General features: G+C 44.3%; 1 protein-coding gene across 2 annotated transcripts in view; it reads right to left on the bottom strand.

Annotated features, from left to right (window-relative positions):
- Positions 1-19,336, bottom strand: part of ATXN7L3 (ataxin 7 like 3) — a 44,807-nt gene continuing 25,471 nt past the window's right edge. The window contains exons 11-13 of one of the 2 annotated variants that reach the window (XM_060781136.2): positions 16,564-16,635; positions 14,074-14,207; positions 1-3,708 (exon numbers count right to left, since the gene is read on the bottom strand). In XM_060781136.2, coding sequence (XP_060637119.2) covers positions 3,557-3,708; positions 14,074-14,207; positions 16,564-16,635 — 358 coding nt within the window. In that variant the 3' untranslated portion in view covers positions 1-3,556. The remainder of the gene's footprint in view (positions 3,709-14,073; positions 14,208-16,563; positions 16,636-19,336) is intronic. The other variant, XM_060781138.2, reaches the window with a different exon arrangement.

The raw sequence follows: 19,336 nt of genomic DNA, 5'->3' as shown, positions 1-19,336 counted from the left end.
TACCAAGCAGAGTTACAGTTTATTTACACAGGCATGCCACAATCCATGGATGGGCAGAAAAAAAATAATACAGATCTGACAGTATTTTTAAAGTCTATCTACCTACCTGTACAAGCTGAGATTACATACACAAAACATTTTTTAAAAAATCAGAGACCACAGTACAGTACTTAATCCATTGATTTTTCTGCACACGTTCAAAAATATCACATAGGTGCAGTTTTTAAGTTATCACTGACAAATTAAAAACCTCTCATCAGTCATGATAGAATACATGAGTTTTTTTCTTCAAGTGAAACAGGCCTATCTTAAAAAATAAAGGGTGCAAGTGCAGATACAGAGCCATATATAAAAAAGACCTGTCCTCCCACTGCTAAATTAATGTTCAAAAATTCCCCAGATGCTATATTTCCAAAGGCATCTACAACAAGACATCCATATGCTTCAATTGCAATCGCACAGATAAAACAAGGATCTGTTCCGTTCTGGCCACTGACGCACTGCAACAAGTGAGGAAAAGTGGTCAGTTTCATGAGTGGCCTGAACCGGTCGTCAGGCACAGAAGAGAAGTGATCCTGGCTGGAATCCCAGTTTACCTCTTTCCTTCTCATTGACTATCCAGTAGTTCACTTTAAATCCATCTTTACATGGCTTTCTCAGAATACTGGTTTGTGATTTTAGAAATACTTGCTAAAGCATAACGGTAAGTCTTGGTATCTAGACATACAGAACTGATATTTGGTAATTTTGACCGGATAACAAGCTGGAACAATTTTTGCATGTTTCACATAAGTAAGGCTACTCTCATTTTGGTACTAGCCTTCCTGTCTCCAGCTCGCAAAGCAAACAAGGAGGTCTAACCTTGGTCCTGAAGACACAGAGTATTGCAGACCTTTTGCCCAGAGAGAAAAGTGTGAAGAAGGGGTGAGGAAAGTAAACAAACTTAATAGTGTTAACTTGCTGGACAGGTTAGCCATTTTTCAGTCCTTACACAATTTTCGCCACCATCAATTACATGCACCTTGTGTTCAGTGTCCGCAAGGGTGACAGCTCCATCAACATGACAGCATTTAAACTACACAACCACTGAGAGATCAATGGAAACAGGAGGCAAGGGTTACTGTCCTCTTGGTTGGCATTAACTGCTAGCACAGGTGGCACAGCAGCACATTAAAGCAACCAAAGGCCCTGCAGTGACTGGGGAGAGGGAATACAGCAGCAAAAGCCATCTCTGGAGAGAAAGCTGCTTAGGAGCCAGTACCCAAAGGTTCCCAACACCAATGCAATAGCTGGTTATGCCACATAAAGGAATCAATGAAATTCTGAGGAATGCAGGCAGCCCGCAGAGCAGAGCTAAAGGCAAAGGGAAGCGCTCAAAGTCTGCAAGAATCCTCAGGCCAAAAAATATATATTGCTGAATTTGCTAAACCCCCACAAAACAGGGAGGTTTTGCTCACCATAGTGCTCAATCTCCCTACGTGCTGCTGGGGGAGAGGTGAGAGAGAGAAAAATGGCTCTTTTTTGATTCACCATCATCAACTATTATGGCCTTCAAGGGTCTCCATAACGTGGCAAAACTGTTCTGCTTTAGGATTGTAAGTGAAACAGCCTATTGAGCTGATTATAGAACTGAGCCTAAGGATTTTAGTAGCAGCCAAGACAGACCTTTCACCTATATGTAACTGAAGGGGGTTTTTTTTCTGGTAGAAGAAGAAAAGAGAAAAGGAACTAAATTGCAAGGAAGTGCTCGGCGACCCCAATCCAGAGAACCAGTACAGACAGAAAATATTGTTGCATTCTTTGGATTTTCAGTGCCAAACATACAAGCTATAATCCATAACATCGCTGAAAGTGGTCTGTTGTCTTATCCAAAGTATAAGCAATTCTGATGATAATTCTGTAGGAGGCAACCATCCTCTCCGCACCCATACACACACACACACACACACAGACTGCATAATGTAGGACAGAGAAGAATGCTCAAGACATTCCCTTGCTGTACATTCACAAGCATTTGTCTGACTTCGCCAGAGCTTGTTGGGAAGCACACGTCTTTCGAATTCTAAATCTTATTAAGACCCAGGAAGGGATGTCAAAGGAAAGCGCATGAGCGGACGGAAAAATGGCTACACTACCTCCAGAAGCAGCTTTAAAATTTCAAGCCTATATCCTTACCTTTAGGACCACCATGATTTATGGCACTAGATTTAAAACTGCAGCGGTTTGTAGAAAGGATAAAACAAGAGCCAGGAATAGGTGAAATGGAGAGGAAAAAAGTTACTACTAACCTAAAGTATGCACTTCACCCCCTTTCCCCCTAAGTTTGGCTCTAATACTCCAGCAAGATTTCTTCAAATTTCCTAAGAATAAATAATTCTTTCCCTCACACGTACCATGACAGGGAAGAATTACAGACGAACACCCGCAGACCTCAACACAAGCCTTCCTGCTTGGTTTCCATGAACTTCTCTAGTGGAATGTTAAATACCGCTATTTTAAAATTCAACAAAAGTTCAATAAAGCCAGTTGTTGGACACATATGAAGATGCGTATCTCCGTACAAGATGTGCAGGTCTTACAAGAACGGGCTTCTCGGGGTTGCAAATGTGTGCCCAATGGATGAATGAGAGCCATCAGCTGCACCAGCTTCCTGACACACGTACATTGAGAGGAAATGCCCATATCATCATGTCCATTCTGAATATTGCTTCATACAAAATTTCCAAAATCCCACTGGTGTCGAAGCACACACCATCTGGGAAGGAAGCAATTGTGATAGTAGCGGCAACAGTTTCAAATTCTCCGCCTCGCCCAAACTGATTCAGTAAGTGGAGGAAAGGCCGCAACACGGGGGTGCAAAGGGGAGCAAAGTGTGGCTTTAAAAAAAACATCCTTTTCAACAACAGAGCACCACAAAAGCTCGGCAAGGAAGAGGATAATTCAAGATCTTGTGAGGCCTCTCAGAACAAAAAGGCGGCCACTGAAGCAGAGACCTGGAAGGAAGGGCAGGTGCTGAAGGACATCCGCCGTCCTTCGTTCCCCCTCGGGCTCTTCTATATCAGACACACAGGGACACACCTCCCAAACCTGCCCAGTCAGAGTCTAGCGTTGCGAAGTGACACAATGCCACCGGATATATAATCATGATTGAACATCCACTAACATCACAATAAATAGACATGAGTTGAACATGGGGGAGGAGGAAGAATGGCTACTCTCCGACCGATGGAGGTGTTGGCCATCCTCCGGGCCCCCACCTCAAACCACCGCCACCTCTTCCCCCCGAAAGGGTGGGTGCCCAAAAGCAGTCCGATTCTTTTGCGCCACATCCAGTGGACGCAAAGGGCTGTGCAATGTGTGCTGGAGGCTTGAGAGGAGAAGATGGGAAGACATGCAGCCACCTCTCTTTCACAGTTAATTTTTTTTCTTTAAAAAAAGAGGTGTACACGAGAGCGTGCATGAGAGGACACCGTCCAGTGCCTTCCCCGTGGATTGGGTCTGAAGGGTGCCGTGGCACATCCCCTTCATCCCAGTTTTCACATCCCAGTGTTATTATTCAATTGATGTCATCATACAGGCTGGGAGTGGGAGGTGCCAGAGGTTTAGGCTTCAGTTTCTTCTTACTGGAGCTCATTCCGGGAGCACCTCCAACCAGGCTCATGTGCGGTTTCTTCTTTTTGGTTTTTCGGGACTCTGAGTTGTTTGTACCTGGGGAGGCAGAGAGAAAAAAAGGAGGACGTAAGCATCCATACAAGCTTCTGTTCTTTCCCACTTCAAAGTTTCAGTTTCCCAGATTTTTTTTTGTCGTGTCAGAAGCGACTTGAAAAACTGCAAGTTGCTTCTGGTGTGAGAGAATTGGCCGTCTGCAAAGATGTTGCCCAGGGGACGCCCAGATGTTTTGATGGTTTACCACCCTTGTGGGAGGCTTCTCTCATGTCCCTGCATGAGAAGCTGGAGCTGATAGAGGGAGCTCATCCGCGCTCTCCCCAGATTCGAACCTGCAACCTGTCAATCTTCAGTCCTGCTGGCACAGGACTGTTGCTGTTTACTGTTTGCGTTTTTGGTTGTGTTTTGGTTTTTATTGTATTTGTTGTTTGGGCTTGGCCTCATGTAAGCAGCTCAGAGTCCCCATTGGGGAGATGGTGGCGGGGTACAAATAAAGATTATCAATCAATCAACTTTATTTATACCCTGCTACCATCTCCCCGCTACCTCACTACCATCTCCCATAATAATAATAATAATAATAATAATAATAATAATTATTATTATTATTAACCCAATTCCTTCCTATAGGCTCCATTGAGTGGGACACCTTGAGTGCCGAATTGCTCTTGGGCTCAATTATTTATTTTTTTGCCCTATTGATACCCCGCCTTTCTCTACCCCAAAGAGGACTCAAGGCGGCTTACATATAGGCAATTATTCAATGCCTTAAAACACATACAAAACATTAATTAAATTAAAATTAATACATATTACATATTTAAAATTATTATTATTTATTTATTATTTACAGTATTTGTATACCGCTTTTCTCATCTCGAGGGGGACTCAAATACCCGGCATCTAATGGTTGCCTTTTGTAAGCTGCCCTGAGACCTCTCAACCACCCCCCCAGGGTTGGGAAGGATGGGGTATAAATGCTTGAAATAAATAAAATAAAAGTATTACATTCAATATTAAAATCACACCATTCAGAAATCGTAGTCAAAGGTGTTCCATGGTCACTGTACATATTCCAACCTGTTATTGCACTGCACTATTCTCCGAAAGCCTGATCCCAAAGACAAGTTTCTTCTGAAGGCTAGGAGGGAGGGAGATGATCTAATATTGCTGCGGAGGGAGTTTCACAGATGAGGGGCCACCACTGATAAGACCGTCTCTCGTCGCGGTTACAAAGGAGGCGGGACTGAGAGCAGGTCCCCCCAGACAATCTTAATCTCCGAGATGGTGCATAGGGGAAGATACGTTCAGACATGTGAGCTGGGATGGAACTGTTTAGGGCAGTGTTCCTCAACTTTCCTAATGCCATGACCCCTTAAATGCAGTTCTGTTGTGACCCCCAACCATAAAATTATTTTCGTTGCTATTTCATAACTGTAATTTTGCTACTGTTGTGAATCGTAATGTAAATATCTGATATGCAGGATGTATTTTCATTCAATGGACCAAACTTGGCCAATATGCCCAAATCTGAGTTTTGGTGGGGTTGGGGGAGATTGATTTTGTCATTTGGGAGTTGTAGTTGCTGGGATTTATAGTTCACCTACAATCAAAAAGCACTCTGAACTCCACCGACGATGAAATTGAACCAAACTTGGCACACAGAACTCCCACAACAAACAGAAAATACTGGAAGGGTTTGGTGGGCATTGACCTTGAGTTTGGGAGTTGTAATTCACCTACATCCAGAGAGCACTGAGGACTCAAACAATGATGGATCTGGACCAAACTAGGCATGAATATACCCAAATGTGAACACTGGTGGAGTTTGGGGAAAATAGACCTTGACACAAAGAATATTCTGAACCCCAAACTTCCCACACAGATTTTAGGACATATAAAAATATTTTTGTGAAGGGGTTGTGGTAATGGTATATCCCTCCAAGACCTCCTAAAGAGAATAACGCACCACCAAAGGCTTCCAGAGTTGCCCACCCTTTGTCTAAGTCCTGCATTATATAATAATAATAAAACTTTATTTATATACCGCTTTATCTCCCCGAGGGGGACTCAGGGCAGTTTCCAAGTAACATCACCAAAACATACAAACTAAACAGCATAACATAAAATTAACAAAACAACATAAGCATAACATTATCACAATAACACATGTATATTAAAAATAATCCTGCCTGTTCATAGCAATTCAAAGCCGGGCCAAGGCTAGTGCAAACTCAAAATATGAGGGGGCCTGGAATTAAGTACAGTTCTATAACAGGCTAACGGCAATAGCTGGTACGGGTCTGTGGCTGCTCATTTCCAGGGTCTATTAGATGGATGACCAGGGTAATAGGTAAGAAGTGCAAGGCCATATTCGACAATGTTTGGGGCTGGACTAGAACTGGTCATTCTCAAAGGCTTGTTGCAACCACCAGGTCTTCACACTCTTATGAAGGAGGGGAGGGATGGGGCCTGTCTTATTTCCCTTGGAAGGGCGTTCCAGAGATGGGGGCCACCATCAAGAAGGCCGTCTCTCTCATCCCCATCAACTGTACTTGTGACAGTGGTGTGAGCAAAAGGAGGGCCTCCCCAGAAGATCTTAAGAGTTTGCACCAATTCATAGGAGATACGATTGTGGAGATAGGTGGGCCCCAAACCGTTTAGGGCTTTATAGGTCACTAGCTGTGCCCTGCCACGCGTTGCTGTGGCCTATAGTAAAACTTATCAAAGTTGAGGTAGATATCTGGACTATTATGAAAGAGAGGTACCTGCCTATTCCTTCCCCCTTTTCCTCCCCCTTTCTCTACTTTCTTCCTTCTCTACCTCTTTCTTTCTTTCCTTCTTTCACTACTTGGTTTCATCCTTCTCTCTTTCCTTCATTCCCTCCCCCTTTCTTCCTTTGCCTTTCTTCCCTCCCTGTTTGCTTCCTTCTTTCACTTTTTATTTCCTTTTATTTCACCACCATCATAACAATAACAATAATGCAATGCATTGCCTCTGGGACCTGACACCTCTCCCATTCCCCCTAAAAGGGTCTTATAGGAACAATAGCATAATAATAATAATAGAAATAACAACCTTTACCCGCCACGTGTTGCTGTGGCCAATCTTCCCTCTTTCTCTCCTTCTTTCCCTCCCTCCCTCCCTCCCTCCCTCCCTCCCCTCCCTCCCTCCCTCCCTCCCTCCCTCCCTCCCTCCCTCCCTCCCTCCTTCCTTCCTTCCTTCCTTCCTTCCTTCCTTCCTTCCTTCCCATCTTTCCTTCTCCTCTTCTTTCTCTATCTCTTTCCTTCCTTCCCCCTTTTTCTTTCTCTTCTGCTGTCTCTCTTTTCTTTCCTTCCATCTTTCCTTTTCTTTCCTTTTCTTCTTCCTCTAACTTTCCTTCCTTCCCCCTTTTTCTTTACCTCCCTTTCTCTTTCTTCCTTCTTTCCTTCCTTCCTGTCTTTCCTAGATTTTGACAGGGCAGGAAGGGGCGGGGTGGGGTTTGGAGGTGGCCTGAAGTAAAAGGAGGTAAGATTGGGGCAGGGGAGTGATGGAGCGTGGGGTTGCGTGTGTGTGTGCGGCGGCGGGGGGAGTGATGGAGCCTGGGGTTGCGTGTGTGTGTGCGGCGGCGGGGGGAGTGGGGTTGCGTGTGTGTGTGCGGCGGCGGGGGGAGTGGGGTTGCGTGTGTGTGTGCGGCGGCGGGGGGAGTGGGGTTGCGTGTGTGTGCGGCGGTGGGGGGAGTGATGGAGCGTGGGGTTGCGTGTGTGTGTGCGGCGGCAGGGGGAGTGATGGAGCGTGGGGTTGCGTGTGTGTGTGTGGCAGGGGGTGTGTGTGTGCGGGAAGCGGCGCGGCGGGGCTTGGAGTGGGCATGGTTTCCGCAGAGGGAACGTTGGCCGGAAGGCCATGTGCGCGCGCGATGGAACTTGCGGCTGGGCGCCAATGCGCATGCTCAGTTGTTTTGCCGTTTTGTGAGTGTGTTGTGTTGTTTTTCATTTTGAGTAGATATGTTTGTACCTTGTGGGTTGTGTTATGGGCATGGGAATTTTGGTTAAGTTTCGTTGGGGGATTTTTGAGTTTTGTTGTTTTGCCGTTTTGTGAGTGTGTTGTTGTGTTGTTTTTCATTTTGAGTAGATATGTTTGTACCTTGTGGGTTGTGTTATGGGCACGGGGATTTTAGTTAAGTTTTGTTAGGGGATTTTTGAGTTTTGTTGTTTTGCCGTTTTGTGAGTGTGTTGTTGTGTTGTTTTTCATTTTGAGTAGATATGTTTCTACCTTGTGGGTTGTGTTATGGGCATGGGAATTTTGGTTAAGTTTCGTTGGGGGATTTTTGAGTTTTGTTGTTTTGCCGTTTTGTGAGTGTGTTGTTGTGTTGTTTTTCATTTTGAGTAGATATGTTTGTACCTTGTGGGTTGTGTTATGGGCATGGGAATTTTGGTTAAGTTTCGTTGGGGTTTTTTTGAGTTTTGTTTCCTCGTTGGATGCCCCTAACAAATTTATATATATAGATGACCTGCACCTTGAATTTGGCTCGGTAACTTATCAGCAGCCAATGAAGCTGTTTTAAAAGAGGTGTTGTATGCTCCCTATAGTTTGCTCCAGTAAGGAGCCTGGCTGCTGCCCATTGTACCAGTTGAAACTTCCGGGCCATCTTCAAGGGCAGCCCCATGTAGAGCACATTGCAATAGTCCAATCTGGAAGTAACCAAGGTGTGGACCACCCTGGCCAAGCCAGATTCACAAGGTATGGTCGCAGCTGGTGCACAAGTTTGAGTTGTGCAAAGGCCCTCCTGGCCACCGCCGACACCTGAGCATCAAGTGACAGCGTTGAATCCAGGAGGACCACCAAGCTACGGACCTTCGCCCTCAGGGGAAGTGTAACCCTGTTGAGCACAGGTTGCCACCCAATACCCTGGTCGGCCCCACAACTGACCAGAAGGACCTCTGTCTTGTCTGGATTAAGCTTCAATCTGTTAGCCCTCATCCAGTCCATCACAGCCATCAGACACTGGTTCAGGGTCTGGGAGGCTTCCTTGGAATTCAGTGGAAATGAGTAGTAGAGTTGGGTGTCATCTGCGTACAGATGGCACCCAACTCCAAAACTCCGGATAACCTCACCCAGTGGTTTCATGTCTTGATAGACGGTAGTACATTATCATGTATAGCTTTGCTTCTTCCACAGCAGTCCACACATGTGCATCCTACCATTCTGTTGCTGGTGCACATCTATGGGGGTGACTGCACAAAGGAAGCACTGAATGCCAACTCCTGCAACCAACTTAAGATGTATAATGTCTGTATACATCACCAACAGGGTTTTGGCTAATGTGTTTTACTTGGTGCGGCTTATTCACAATGTGAACCATCAGGCAGGCGCGTACTTGTGTGAATCATTGCATCAAGCGATCAGATCCCTCTGCAAGAGTCATCAGACCTGGTGGTCGGGTGAGTAAATGACAGAGAAGTGGAGAAGGGAACAAAGGGGATGGATTTACTCACTCCTGCTTCTTGCCTAGCCACAAGTCCTGCTGCCCATTTGTGTATGGTCCCTACAGATTCCCCCATTCTTGAAGAAATGTACTATAGACAGAGATAAAGGTTGCCAAATGAACCTTTATCTCTATCTGATGAACCACAACTGTTGTGTAAGTTTGTTTATGGCTGTTTCGCACATCTAGGTCACAGCTCAAATCAGTTCCTGGTTTCGAACCCCGCCCAACTTAGAACAAGGTCAGGAGGCCAAGAAAACATAGGAGAAGATAGCTTCATGTGGCCTTTATAGAGAACATGGAACCATAGAATCATAGAGTAGGAAGAGACCTCATGGGCCATCCAGTCCAAGAAGCAGGAAAATTGCATCCAAAGACCCCCAACAGATGGCCATTCAGCCTCTGTTTAAAAGCTTCCAAAGAAGGAGCCTCCACTACACTCCAGGGCAGAGAGTTCCACTGTTGAACAGCCCTCACAGTTAGGAAGTTCTTCCTAATGTTCAGATGGAATCTCCTTTCTTGTAGTTTGAAGCTATTGTTCCGCATACTAGTCTCCAGGGCAGCAGAAACCAAGCTTGCTCTCTCCTCCCTATTACTTCCTCTCACATATTTATACATGGCTATCATGTCCCCTCTCAGCCTTCTCTTCTTGAGGCTAAACATGCCCAGCTCTTTAAGCTGCTTCTCATGGGGCTTGTTCTCCAGACTCTTGATCAGTTTAGTCGCCCTTCTCTGGACACATTCCAGCTTGTCAATATCTCTCTTCAATTGTGGTGCCCAGAATTGGCCACAGTATTCCAGGTGTGGTCTAACCAAGGCAGAATAGAGGGGTAGCATGAGTTCCCTGGATCTAGACACTATACCCCTATGGTATAGTGTAAATTAAAATGTGAGTGCACATGCAGCTTACATTTGACCCACCCCTGCCGTAAGGTCCCTATTAGTAACCACCTACTATTACTGCTTCTTCTAATAAATAATAATAATAATAATAATAATAATAATAATAATAATCTTTATTTATACCCTCCCACCATCTCACCAAAGGGGACTCAGGGCGGCTTATATGAGGCCAGGCCCAGAAATGCATTACAATACAGTAACCAAAAACTTCTATTTACTTTTCTCCATCTGGACACTATGTATTTTCTTATTGTGGCCTGTAATTAGAGTAGTTTATTTGTAGCCTCCTATACCAGGATAGGGGCCCCTGATGGCGCAGCGGGTTAAACCGCTGAGTTGCTGAACTTGCTGACTGAAAGGTCAGCAGTTCGAATCGGGGAGCAGGCTGAGCTCCCGCTGTTAGCCCCAGCTTCTGCCAACCTTTCAGTTGAAAAACATGCAAATGTGAGTAAATCAATAGGCACTGCTTCTACAGGAAGGTAAAGGTGCTCCATGCAGTCATGCTGGCCACATGACCTTGGAGGTGTCTATGGACGAAGCCAGCTCTTTGGCTTAGAAATGGAGATAAGCATCACCCCACAGTCGGACATGACTAGACTTAATGTCAGGGGGAACTTTTACCTTTACTTTTATAAGGAAACTCTGGCCATTTCAGTATCACTGAATCATACTTCTATATTTCTGGAACATTGACCATACTCACTGGAGGTGAAATGAGCTAAGAGGCCAATGGCATTTCGAGGGGCCCAGATCATCCATTCCACTCTATGCCACACAGGGAACTCGTGCCATAGTAAGAACTCTTGCCACGCTCAAAGATTCTGTGGAATCTTTGAGCGTGGCAGAGGATTCTGGGTGTATGTGTACACAAGTGGTACCAGCAAAGTCTGGTAGGCGCAGGTGACGCTCTGGACAAACTAAAGGATTGTCCACTGTGGGATCCATCAAATCCACCCTAAAAATTAAGCACCCTTCTGAACATATTTCTACCATATACAGCCAGGGAAACAGGCTGAAAAGAATGTGGGATGGGCAACACCTGGTAAAACCTGAGTAATTGGACATGGTCAAGTATGAATGACAGCACAGGTCACTGGTTCAAATTACAGGAATAGAGATTCAACCTGACCATTCGAAAAAACTTCTTGACTGCAAGAACTGTTTAACAGTGGGACTCTCTACCTCAGAGTGTGGTGGTGAATCCTTCTTTGGAGGCTTTTAAGCAGAGGCTGGATGGACATCTATTGGGGGAGCTTTGATTGGGCTATGTATTGTCAAACACAGGGGAACTCCAGACAAGAAACCATCAGGAACAGCTAATCACTTCTCAACAAAGGATTCCCCCAGGCAGTAACAAGCCACACACACAAAAAAAACCTGTCAGGCCATCAAATGCTAATCAATGTTTCCAATTGAAACATTCACACCTAGCTCCAACAGACAAGAGTTCTTTCTCCCACCCTGGAATTTCCACAGATATACAGGGTGAGGCAGCATAACTTCCTTTTTTAAAATGCGCGCCATTCAGTCGGTTGAAGACGTAATGAAGCACTAGTGGTCTCGTTCGTAAAGTTTTGTCCTGACACAGTTCAGTCGCCATCATGCATTGGAACAGTGAGGAGCATGCTTTTGCCGTTGAGGCCTACTTTTCGAGCGGATTTGGAGTGGCCGGCCTGCTCTCCAGATTTGGCCCCTTGTGATTTTTTTCTATGGGGTTTTTTGAAATCCTGTGTTTATGTGAACCGTCTAAGGACCCTACAAGATTTGAAGACCAACATCCAGGAAGAAATTGCCAAGATAACGCCTGCTATGCTGGCAAGAGTCATGACAAATGCCAGAAATCAGTTTACTCAGTGTATGGAGAATGGAGGACGTCACCTACCTAATTTGATCTTCAAAACTACGTAAAACAAAACTTTAGGTATGCGCCTACATCAGGGGTCCCCAAACTACAGCCTGCGGGCCACTTCTGGTCCGCCAAGGGCCCTTATCCGGCCCACGGAGGAGGAGCGCTCCCCCCTCCCCACACAGTGCCCCTCCGTTGGCTGGCTCACGCTATCTGTCAGGCCCGATGGACAGCGTGAGCCAGCCAAGGGCAGCTGCTCCGCGCGGTCTACTCGCACGTAAAGCACCTCGCGAGGTGCTTTACTTGCAAGTAGGCCGCGCGGGCCTGCTCCCCCCTTGGCAGGCTCACGCTATCCGTCAGGCTGGCTCACGATAGACAGCGTGAGCCAGCCAAAAGAGGCTGCCCTGGCGCTCCATGAAGTCATGCCGGCCACATGACCTTGGAGGTGTCTATGGACAACGCCGGCTCTTCGACTTAGAAATGCAGATGAGCACCACACCCCAGAGTCAGACACGACTGGACTTCATGTCAGAGGAAAACCTTTAACCAGGAAAATTGTGGAAGATCCAGGGTGGGAGAAAGAACACTTGTCTGTTGGAGGTAGGTATGAATGTTTCAGTTGGCCACCTTGATTGCTATTTCATAGCCTGAATGTTTTTAGGGAGAATCCTTTGTTGAGAGGTGATTAGCTGACCCTGATTGTTTCTTGTCTGGAGTTCCCCTGTGTTTGAGTGTTGTTCTTTATTTACAGTTATAATTTTAGAGTTTTTTTTAATACTGGTAGCCAGGTTTTGTTCAGACTAGAAATAGGAAGATTTCCCATTCTCTGCTCCTGGAATTACTGCCTAAAGAGGGCTAGAAAGAACCTCCTCTAAGGGCCCTCCCACACAGCAAAATAAGATATGTGTAATGTGCATAGGAATTTTTTATTGATTTTTTTTTTAAAAAAACTATAGTTCGGCCCTCCATCGGTCTGAGGAACAGTAAACTGGCCCCCGGTTTAAAAAGTTTGAGGACCCCTGGCCTACATTATAACACCTACAACAACCCATTTGACTGGGCATTTCCTGCATGATAGGGCATTGGACTGGATGGCCCTTGTGGTGTCTTTCAACTCTCTGATTCTATCTAGTTTTGCTGAAATATTGCATTGCATGACCTATGGGTAACAGACAGTTCAGCCATGTACTTTTCCACTACACACAGCTGCTCAAATGCCTCCCTAAACAGCAAGAACTGTACTCACTGAGTCTCCTAGGCTTATGCAATGATGTCACTGGGCTTGTGCAACCATGAATAGGATGTTACTATTGTGCAATCACCGAAGGACTTCAACTGCTTTCGTATTGGTATTTGTGCTGGTGAGTATGACCAAGAGATTCCAGTCTTAGCCCTTACCATTCCGATTAGTATTCTGAATACTATAGAAAGAATGTAAACACTCAAAAGAGTGCTGTTTAATACACTGAGGTTACTGGTTTACAGTGACCACATTTCTGTGTACGAACCCACACGATCTCTTCAATCATCTGGAGAAGATGCTCGCCCTCCCGCCTCCTTCGCAGGCGCGATTGGTAGGGACAAGGGAGAGGACCTTCTCAGTGGTGGCCCCCCAACTCTGGAATTCACTTCCAAAGGATATCAGGCATGCCCCAATATTGGCAGTCTTTAGGAGGAGCCTGAAAACATAGCTGTTCCAGTGTGCCTTCCCGGAATAAAGAAATAATTCCCAGCAAAATGTCCTCAGAATGCACTTTAACATTGCGTTGGACTGCGCCCTTACTTCTCTCAAACCCTCCTACCAGATATATCCTACCTTGTTCATGCCCAGCGTTTATTTTTTAAATTTCGGACTATTACATTTGGCCTGGCCATGGGTTTTTAAATCTTCCTGTGTTATTGTTATATGTGGTTTATATTAATTTGTATTGCATTGTATTGTTTTGTTTATTGTTTTCTTGTTTATTGATGTGTTGTTGGGCTTGGCCTCATGTAAGCCGCTCCAAGTCCCTTGGGGAGATGGTGACGGGGTATACATAAAATTATTATTATTATTATTATTATTATTATTATTATTATTATTCTCAGGGCTGATCCTTTATAGGACACACTTCACACCATCCTTGCTACTCAGAGAAACCCAAAGCATTGCCATTTAGACGCGATGCACCCAGACACCCATTCCTATTCTTACTTGCTTTTGATGAGGCTGAATCAGAGGGAGAGATGTCTGACGATCCGTCCCATTGCAATCGATTCATGAGGGCTTGACTTTCTGCCATATCAAAACTGTCGTTCTCCACGCTTCCTTCTGCCTCAGGAAGTGAGCTAGGAAAAGGGCCAGGCATGTGAGAAGGGGAGACGGAGCAAGACCACCCACCTGAATTTCTGCAGACGCTTCCTAACTAGGTTTAATTTGGTGTCTCCAGCAAAAGCAAGCAAGCCATGGCCACAAAGCTTAACGCCTGCCCCTCTTCTCCCTTTCTTCTCATTTAGCTTGTGGGTTTTCTCTACATCCCCTTTACATGACAATAAAATGCTATCTGGAAGTATTAAAAAACTTCCTAAATACAAGAAGTTTGGAGAATAAAACACCTCCAATCATAGGAGTATCTTCAAGCCACCAGAAAACAACAACGGGGATAAAACGTATTTAGTCAGATACCAATTATACAAGTTGTCCCACTTAAAAAGATGAGAGAGACCTGTAATTGACATCATAGCTAGACCTCAACTATGAGAGACAACATGAGAAAACACATCCAGAAAATCACAGTCTTATTTTTAACAAATTTATTTGCAAATTATAGTGGAAAATAAGTATTTGGTCTATAACAAAAGTTCATCTCCATAGGTAAAGGTAGTCCCCTGACATTAAGTCCAGTCATGTCTGACTCTGGGGTGTGGTGCTCATCTCCATTTCTAAGCCGAAGAGCCAGCGTTGTCCGTAGACACCTCCAAGGTCATGTGGCCAGCATGACTGCATGGAGCGCTGTTACCTTCCCGCTGGAGCAGTACCTATTGATCTACTCACATTTGCATGTTTTCGAGCTGCTAGGTTGGCACGTCGCTCCCCGGAATCGAACCTGCGACCTTTCGATCAACAAGCTCAGCAGCTCAGTGCTCCATACTCATCTCCATACTTTGTTGTATATCCTTTATTGGCAATGACAGAGGTCAAATGTTTTCTGTAAGTCCTCACAAGGTTGGCACACACTCTTGCTGGGATGTTGGCCCATTCCTCCATGTAGATCTCCTCAAGAGCAGTGATGTTTTGGGGCTGTCCGTGGGCAACACGGACTTTCAACTCCCTCCAAAAGTTTTCTATAGGGTTGAGATCTGGAGACTGGATAGGCCACTCCAGGACCTTGAAATGCTTCTTACGAAGCCACTCCTTTGTTGCCCTGGCGGTGTGCTTGGTATCATTGTCATGCTGAAAGACCCAGCCACATTTCATCTTCGGTGCCTTGCTGATGGAAGGAGTTTTGCACTCAAAATCTCACGATACATGGCCCCATTCATTCTTTCATGTATACGAAGCAGTCACCCTGATCCCTTTGCAGAGAAACAGCCCCAAAGCATGACGTTGCCACCCCCATGCTTCACAGTAGGGATGGTGCTCTTTGGATGCAACTCAACATTCTTTCTCCTCCAAACACGACGAGTTATGTTTCTGCCAAACAGTTCTACTTTGGTTTCATCTGACCATATGACATTCTCCCAATACTCTTCTGGATCATCCAAATGCTCTCTAACAAACTTCAGTCAGCCCCGGCCATGTACTGGCTTAAGCAGGACATGTGTGGCATTGCAGGATCTGAGTCCCTGGGGGCACAGTAGTGTGTTACTGATGGTAGCCTTTGTTACGTTGGTGTCAGGTCTTTGCCGGTCATTCACTAGGTTCCCTTGTGTGGTTCTGGGAGTTTTGCTAACAGTTCTTAAGATCATTTTGACCCCATGGGGTGAGATCTTGCGTGGAGCCCCAGATGGAGGGAGATTATCAGTGCTCTTGTATCTCTTCCATTTTCTAATTATTGCCTCCACCATTGATTTCTTCACACCAAGCTGCTTGCCTATTGCAGATTCAGTCTTCCTAGTCTGGTGCAGGGCGACAATTTTGTTTCTAGTGCCCTTTGACAGCTCTTTGGCCAGTAGGTGACCAAATACTTATTTCCCACCATAATTTGCAAATAAATTAGTTAAAAATCAGACAATGTGATTTTCTGGATGTGTTTTCTCATGTTGTCTCTCATAGTTGAGGTCTACCTATGATGTCAATTACAGGCCTCTCTCATCTTTTTAAGTGGAAGAACTTGTACAATTCGTATCTGACTAAATACTTCCCCCCCCCCCCCCCCACTGTATAACCACTACTGTTTTCCAATTTTGTTTCCTTAATGACTGAAAACACATTTTCTTTGAATCTGTTCACCTCATATATTCAAGTTTCTCAATTCTCTGCTTAACTAAATGGTCTGCAAAACATTAAGGTTACCAAAAGTTATCCAATTGGAACAATATAACACAGTATAGAAATGAGCTTTAAAAAAGAAAAAGAGTGAAAAGGACATATAATTCTTCTCCAGAATGTTTCCAGTTTCATTTAGTATGAACCATATTCACATCTATTGTGAGAGGAGCGTTACGCAACGCAATTGCCATGCCCCCTTCCCGTCACACTTACGCAGAGGGTCCCAGGAGGTAGACCCTGACTGACCTCCGCTGTTCATCTGTGTGCTGGGGACAGCGCAAGGACCTACAGGCAAAGGAAAAGGTCAGACTGGGCACAGGAAGTGCAATATGTATTTCCTGTTTTATTCCCATCTCCTATTACGCTAAACCCATCAAGTGTCCAAAAGGATGGGCACATCTACATGCTGAGCACTGTAATGGGTATCCAAGGTTATCACAAGGAACAATGAGTACTCTACTCATTTACTCTATAGCAGGCATAGGGAAACATCGGCCCTCCAGATGTTTTGGATTTCAACTCCCACAATTCCTAACAGCATATGCAGTAGCCCATGGGAGCTGAACAGCACTGACAGATCGCAGGGGTGCATCCAGTAAAGAAGGATTAGTCTCTACTATCAGAAACTTGTGGCTGCATTGCTGGTGGTGCAGAGTGGAACAACTATCTGCTAGACATACATACACTGGAAAAAGAGGTATGGATACCTCATTCTGCAATATTTACAATATCCTTCAGAATTTTTTTTCATTGGCACAGAATTTGATTAACATTTGTTTTAAGTGCAGGACATACATAGTCCTGGATATTCTCTTTTCAATGCAGTGAGACACATTCATTGAAGTTTCCTGTTTTTGTTTTGATTTGATTTTTTGTTTTATTGGGAAATTTTACAGATATTTTTCTATCAAGTAGACTGGAGTCCCTAGTGGCTCAATGGGTTAAACCTCTACCCGCAACCTTTCTTTGTGAGCCAGGAAATTAGCAACTTAGTGAAGCTTGGGAGCCACTTTCCAGGTTGCACACATTCTCAAGGACTACCTTTTTGTGCCTTTTAGTAAAGACGACAATAAATAATTATAAGTACAATTGTGCAATTATAATTACCATCACTACAGCTGCTTTTGGGGGGGGGCACGGTATAAATAAAGAATAATACAGATTGTTTTAATTAGAAGTGACTTTAATCAATTTTAAGGAAAAGTGCTGTTGTGTTAGGTACTCCAGTGGCCTCTGAACATGGAGCCTTTGGCAAGATTTTCCCCTTGTTCCAGAAACGGAGACAAAAATGTTGCAAAGTCATGCCCTGTTTTCATTTCCTGCCCTCCTTTCCCTTGACCATTTCCAGCTGATTTTTGCTATAATAATAATAATAATTAGATTTCAAGAGCTTTTTAAAAGTTAATGGGTAGTCTAGGACATTAAAGAGTGATTTTGGGGCCTATATATATATATATATAGAGAGAGAGAGAGAGAGAAAGAAAGAGAGAAGGGCTCAAGGACTGCAAGAAAAGGGGTTGAGAACCAGGTCGGCCACAGCCCACACTTTCGTTCCCTCATTATAGTTATGATGTAATGTTATTTCTACATCAGTAGTATTTACTAATCTTTACCAACTTGTTAGTGGTAACTGTGACACTGTAATGGTGGCGGAGGTCAACAAAGGACAGAAAAGGCCAAAACTTCCATGGAAACTCAGTCCTGTATCAAACATCCAGCTTTCAGCCATGGTTAGGTGGAGAGAGCTGTTCACATCTACGTAGTTTCAGCATCATTTGAAGCACTGCTCCTTAACACAATTTAATCAAATGGGAAAATAATGGCAGCCTCCTATAGCCACCTGGTGAAAAAGTTATCTATAGAGTTCAGATTGTGAAATGAAGCCCAAATGCCAGCACCCTTCAACACACACTCGGATTTCTACAAAAACAGAGGGACGATTCAGTTCACCAGTTAAAGGAAATCAGGCAGATTTCTCTTAAGTGGCTTCTACATCCCTTCTGCCTGTCATAATCTGTCAGTAGACGCAGTTACATCAGGTTTGTAAACACTCATTTGCTTAATTAGGTGCGGAACGTTAATTATCACTTCCAAGAAAGTAAGCAGAGACATCTTTAAATATTCAAAACTAGCCGCCCCCCTGCCACGTGTTCTGGTGAACTAGAAAATAAAGTAATGAGAAAGTGTTGGTTTCCTTGTGTGTTATTGTCTATGTGTGAGTTATATTAATTGTATTGTTTATTTTGCTTATTCCTGTTGTTTTTATTGATGTGTTGTTGGGCTTGGCCTCATGTAAGCTGCTCAGACTCCCTTGGGGAGATGGTGGGTGGGTGTAAATAAAGTTTATTATTATTATTATTATTATTATTATTATTATTATATATGTACATTCTTTCTACTTGTGGGTAAACAGTATTTCTTGCTAGTTCTTTGTCAGTGTTGATGTGGAGATTGTCTGGTTTGCCTTCTCTGGAACATGTAACCTACAATTGTTCCTCTTAAGGGGTCCCTTTCAAATCTATGATACGATATCTGTGTGTGTGTGTGTGAATCATATCTATCTATCTATCTATCTATCTATCTATATCTATGGTTGGATGGCTCTTTGTCAGGAGGGCTTTGATTAAATTTTCTTGCCCTGGTGAAGGGAGTGGAATGGATGGCCTTAAGTATTTTCAGTTGGTCATGGGAAGTTTGCTCCAATTCTGTTGTTGGTGGGGTTCAGAATGCGCTTTGATTGTAGGTGAACTATAAATCCCAGCAACTACAACTCCCAAATGTCAAAGTCTATTTTCCCCAAACTCTATCTGTGTTCGTATTTGGGCATATAGAATATTCGTGCCAAGTTTGGTTCTGACCCATCATTGTTTGAGTCCACAGTGCTCTCTGGATACAACTCCCAAACTCAAGGTCAATGCCCACCAAACTTTTCTAGTGTTTTCTGTTGGTCATGAGAGTCCCGTGTGCCACGTTTGGTTCAATTCCA

The sequence above is a fragment of the Anolis sagrei genome, chromosome 6, assembly GCF_037176765.1.
Source record: "Anolis sagrei isolate rAnoSag1 chromosome 6, rAnoSag1.mat, whole genome shotgun sequence".
NCBI lineage: Eukaryota > Metazoa > Chordata > Lepidosauria > Squamata > Dactyloidae > Anolis > Anolis sagrei.
This window is presented reverse-complemented; position numbering and strand designations above follow the sequence as displayed.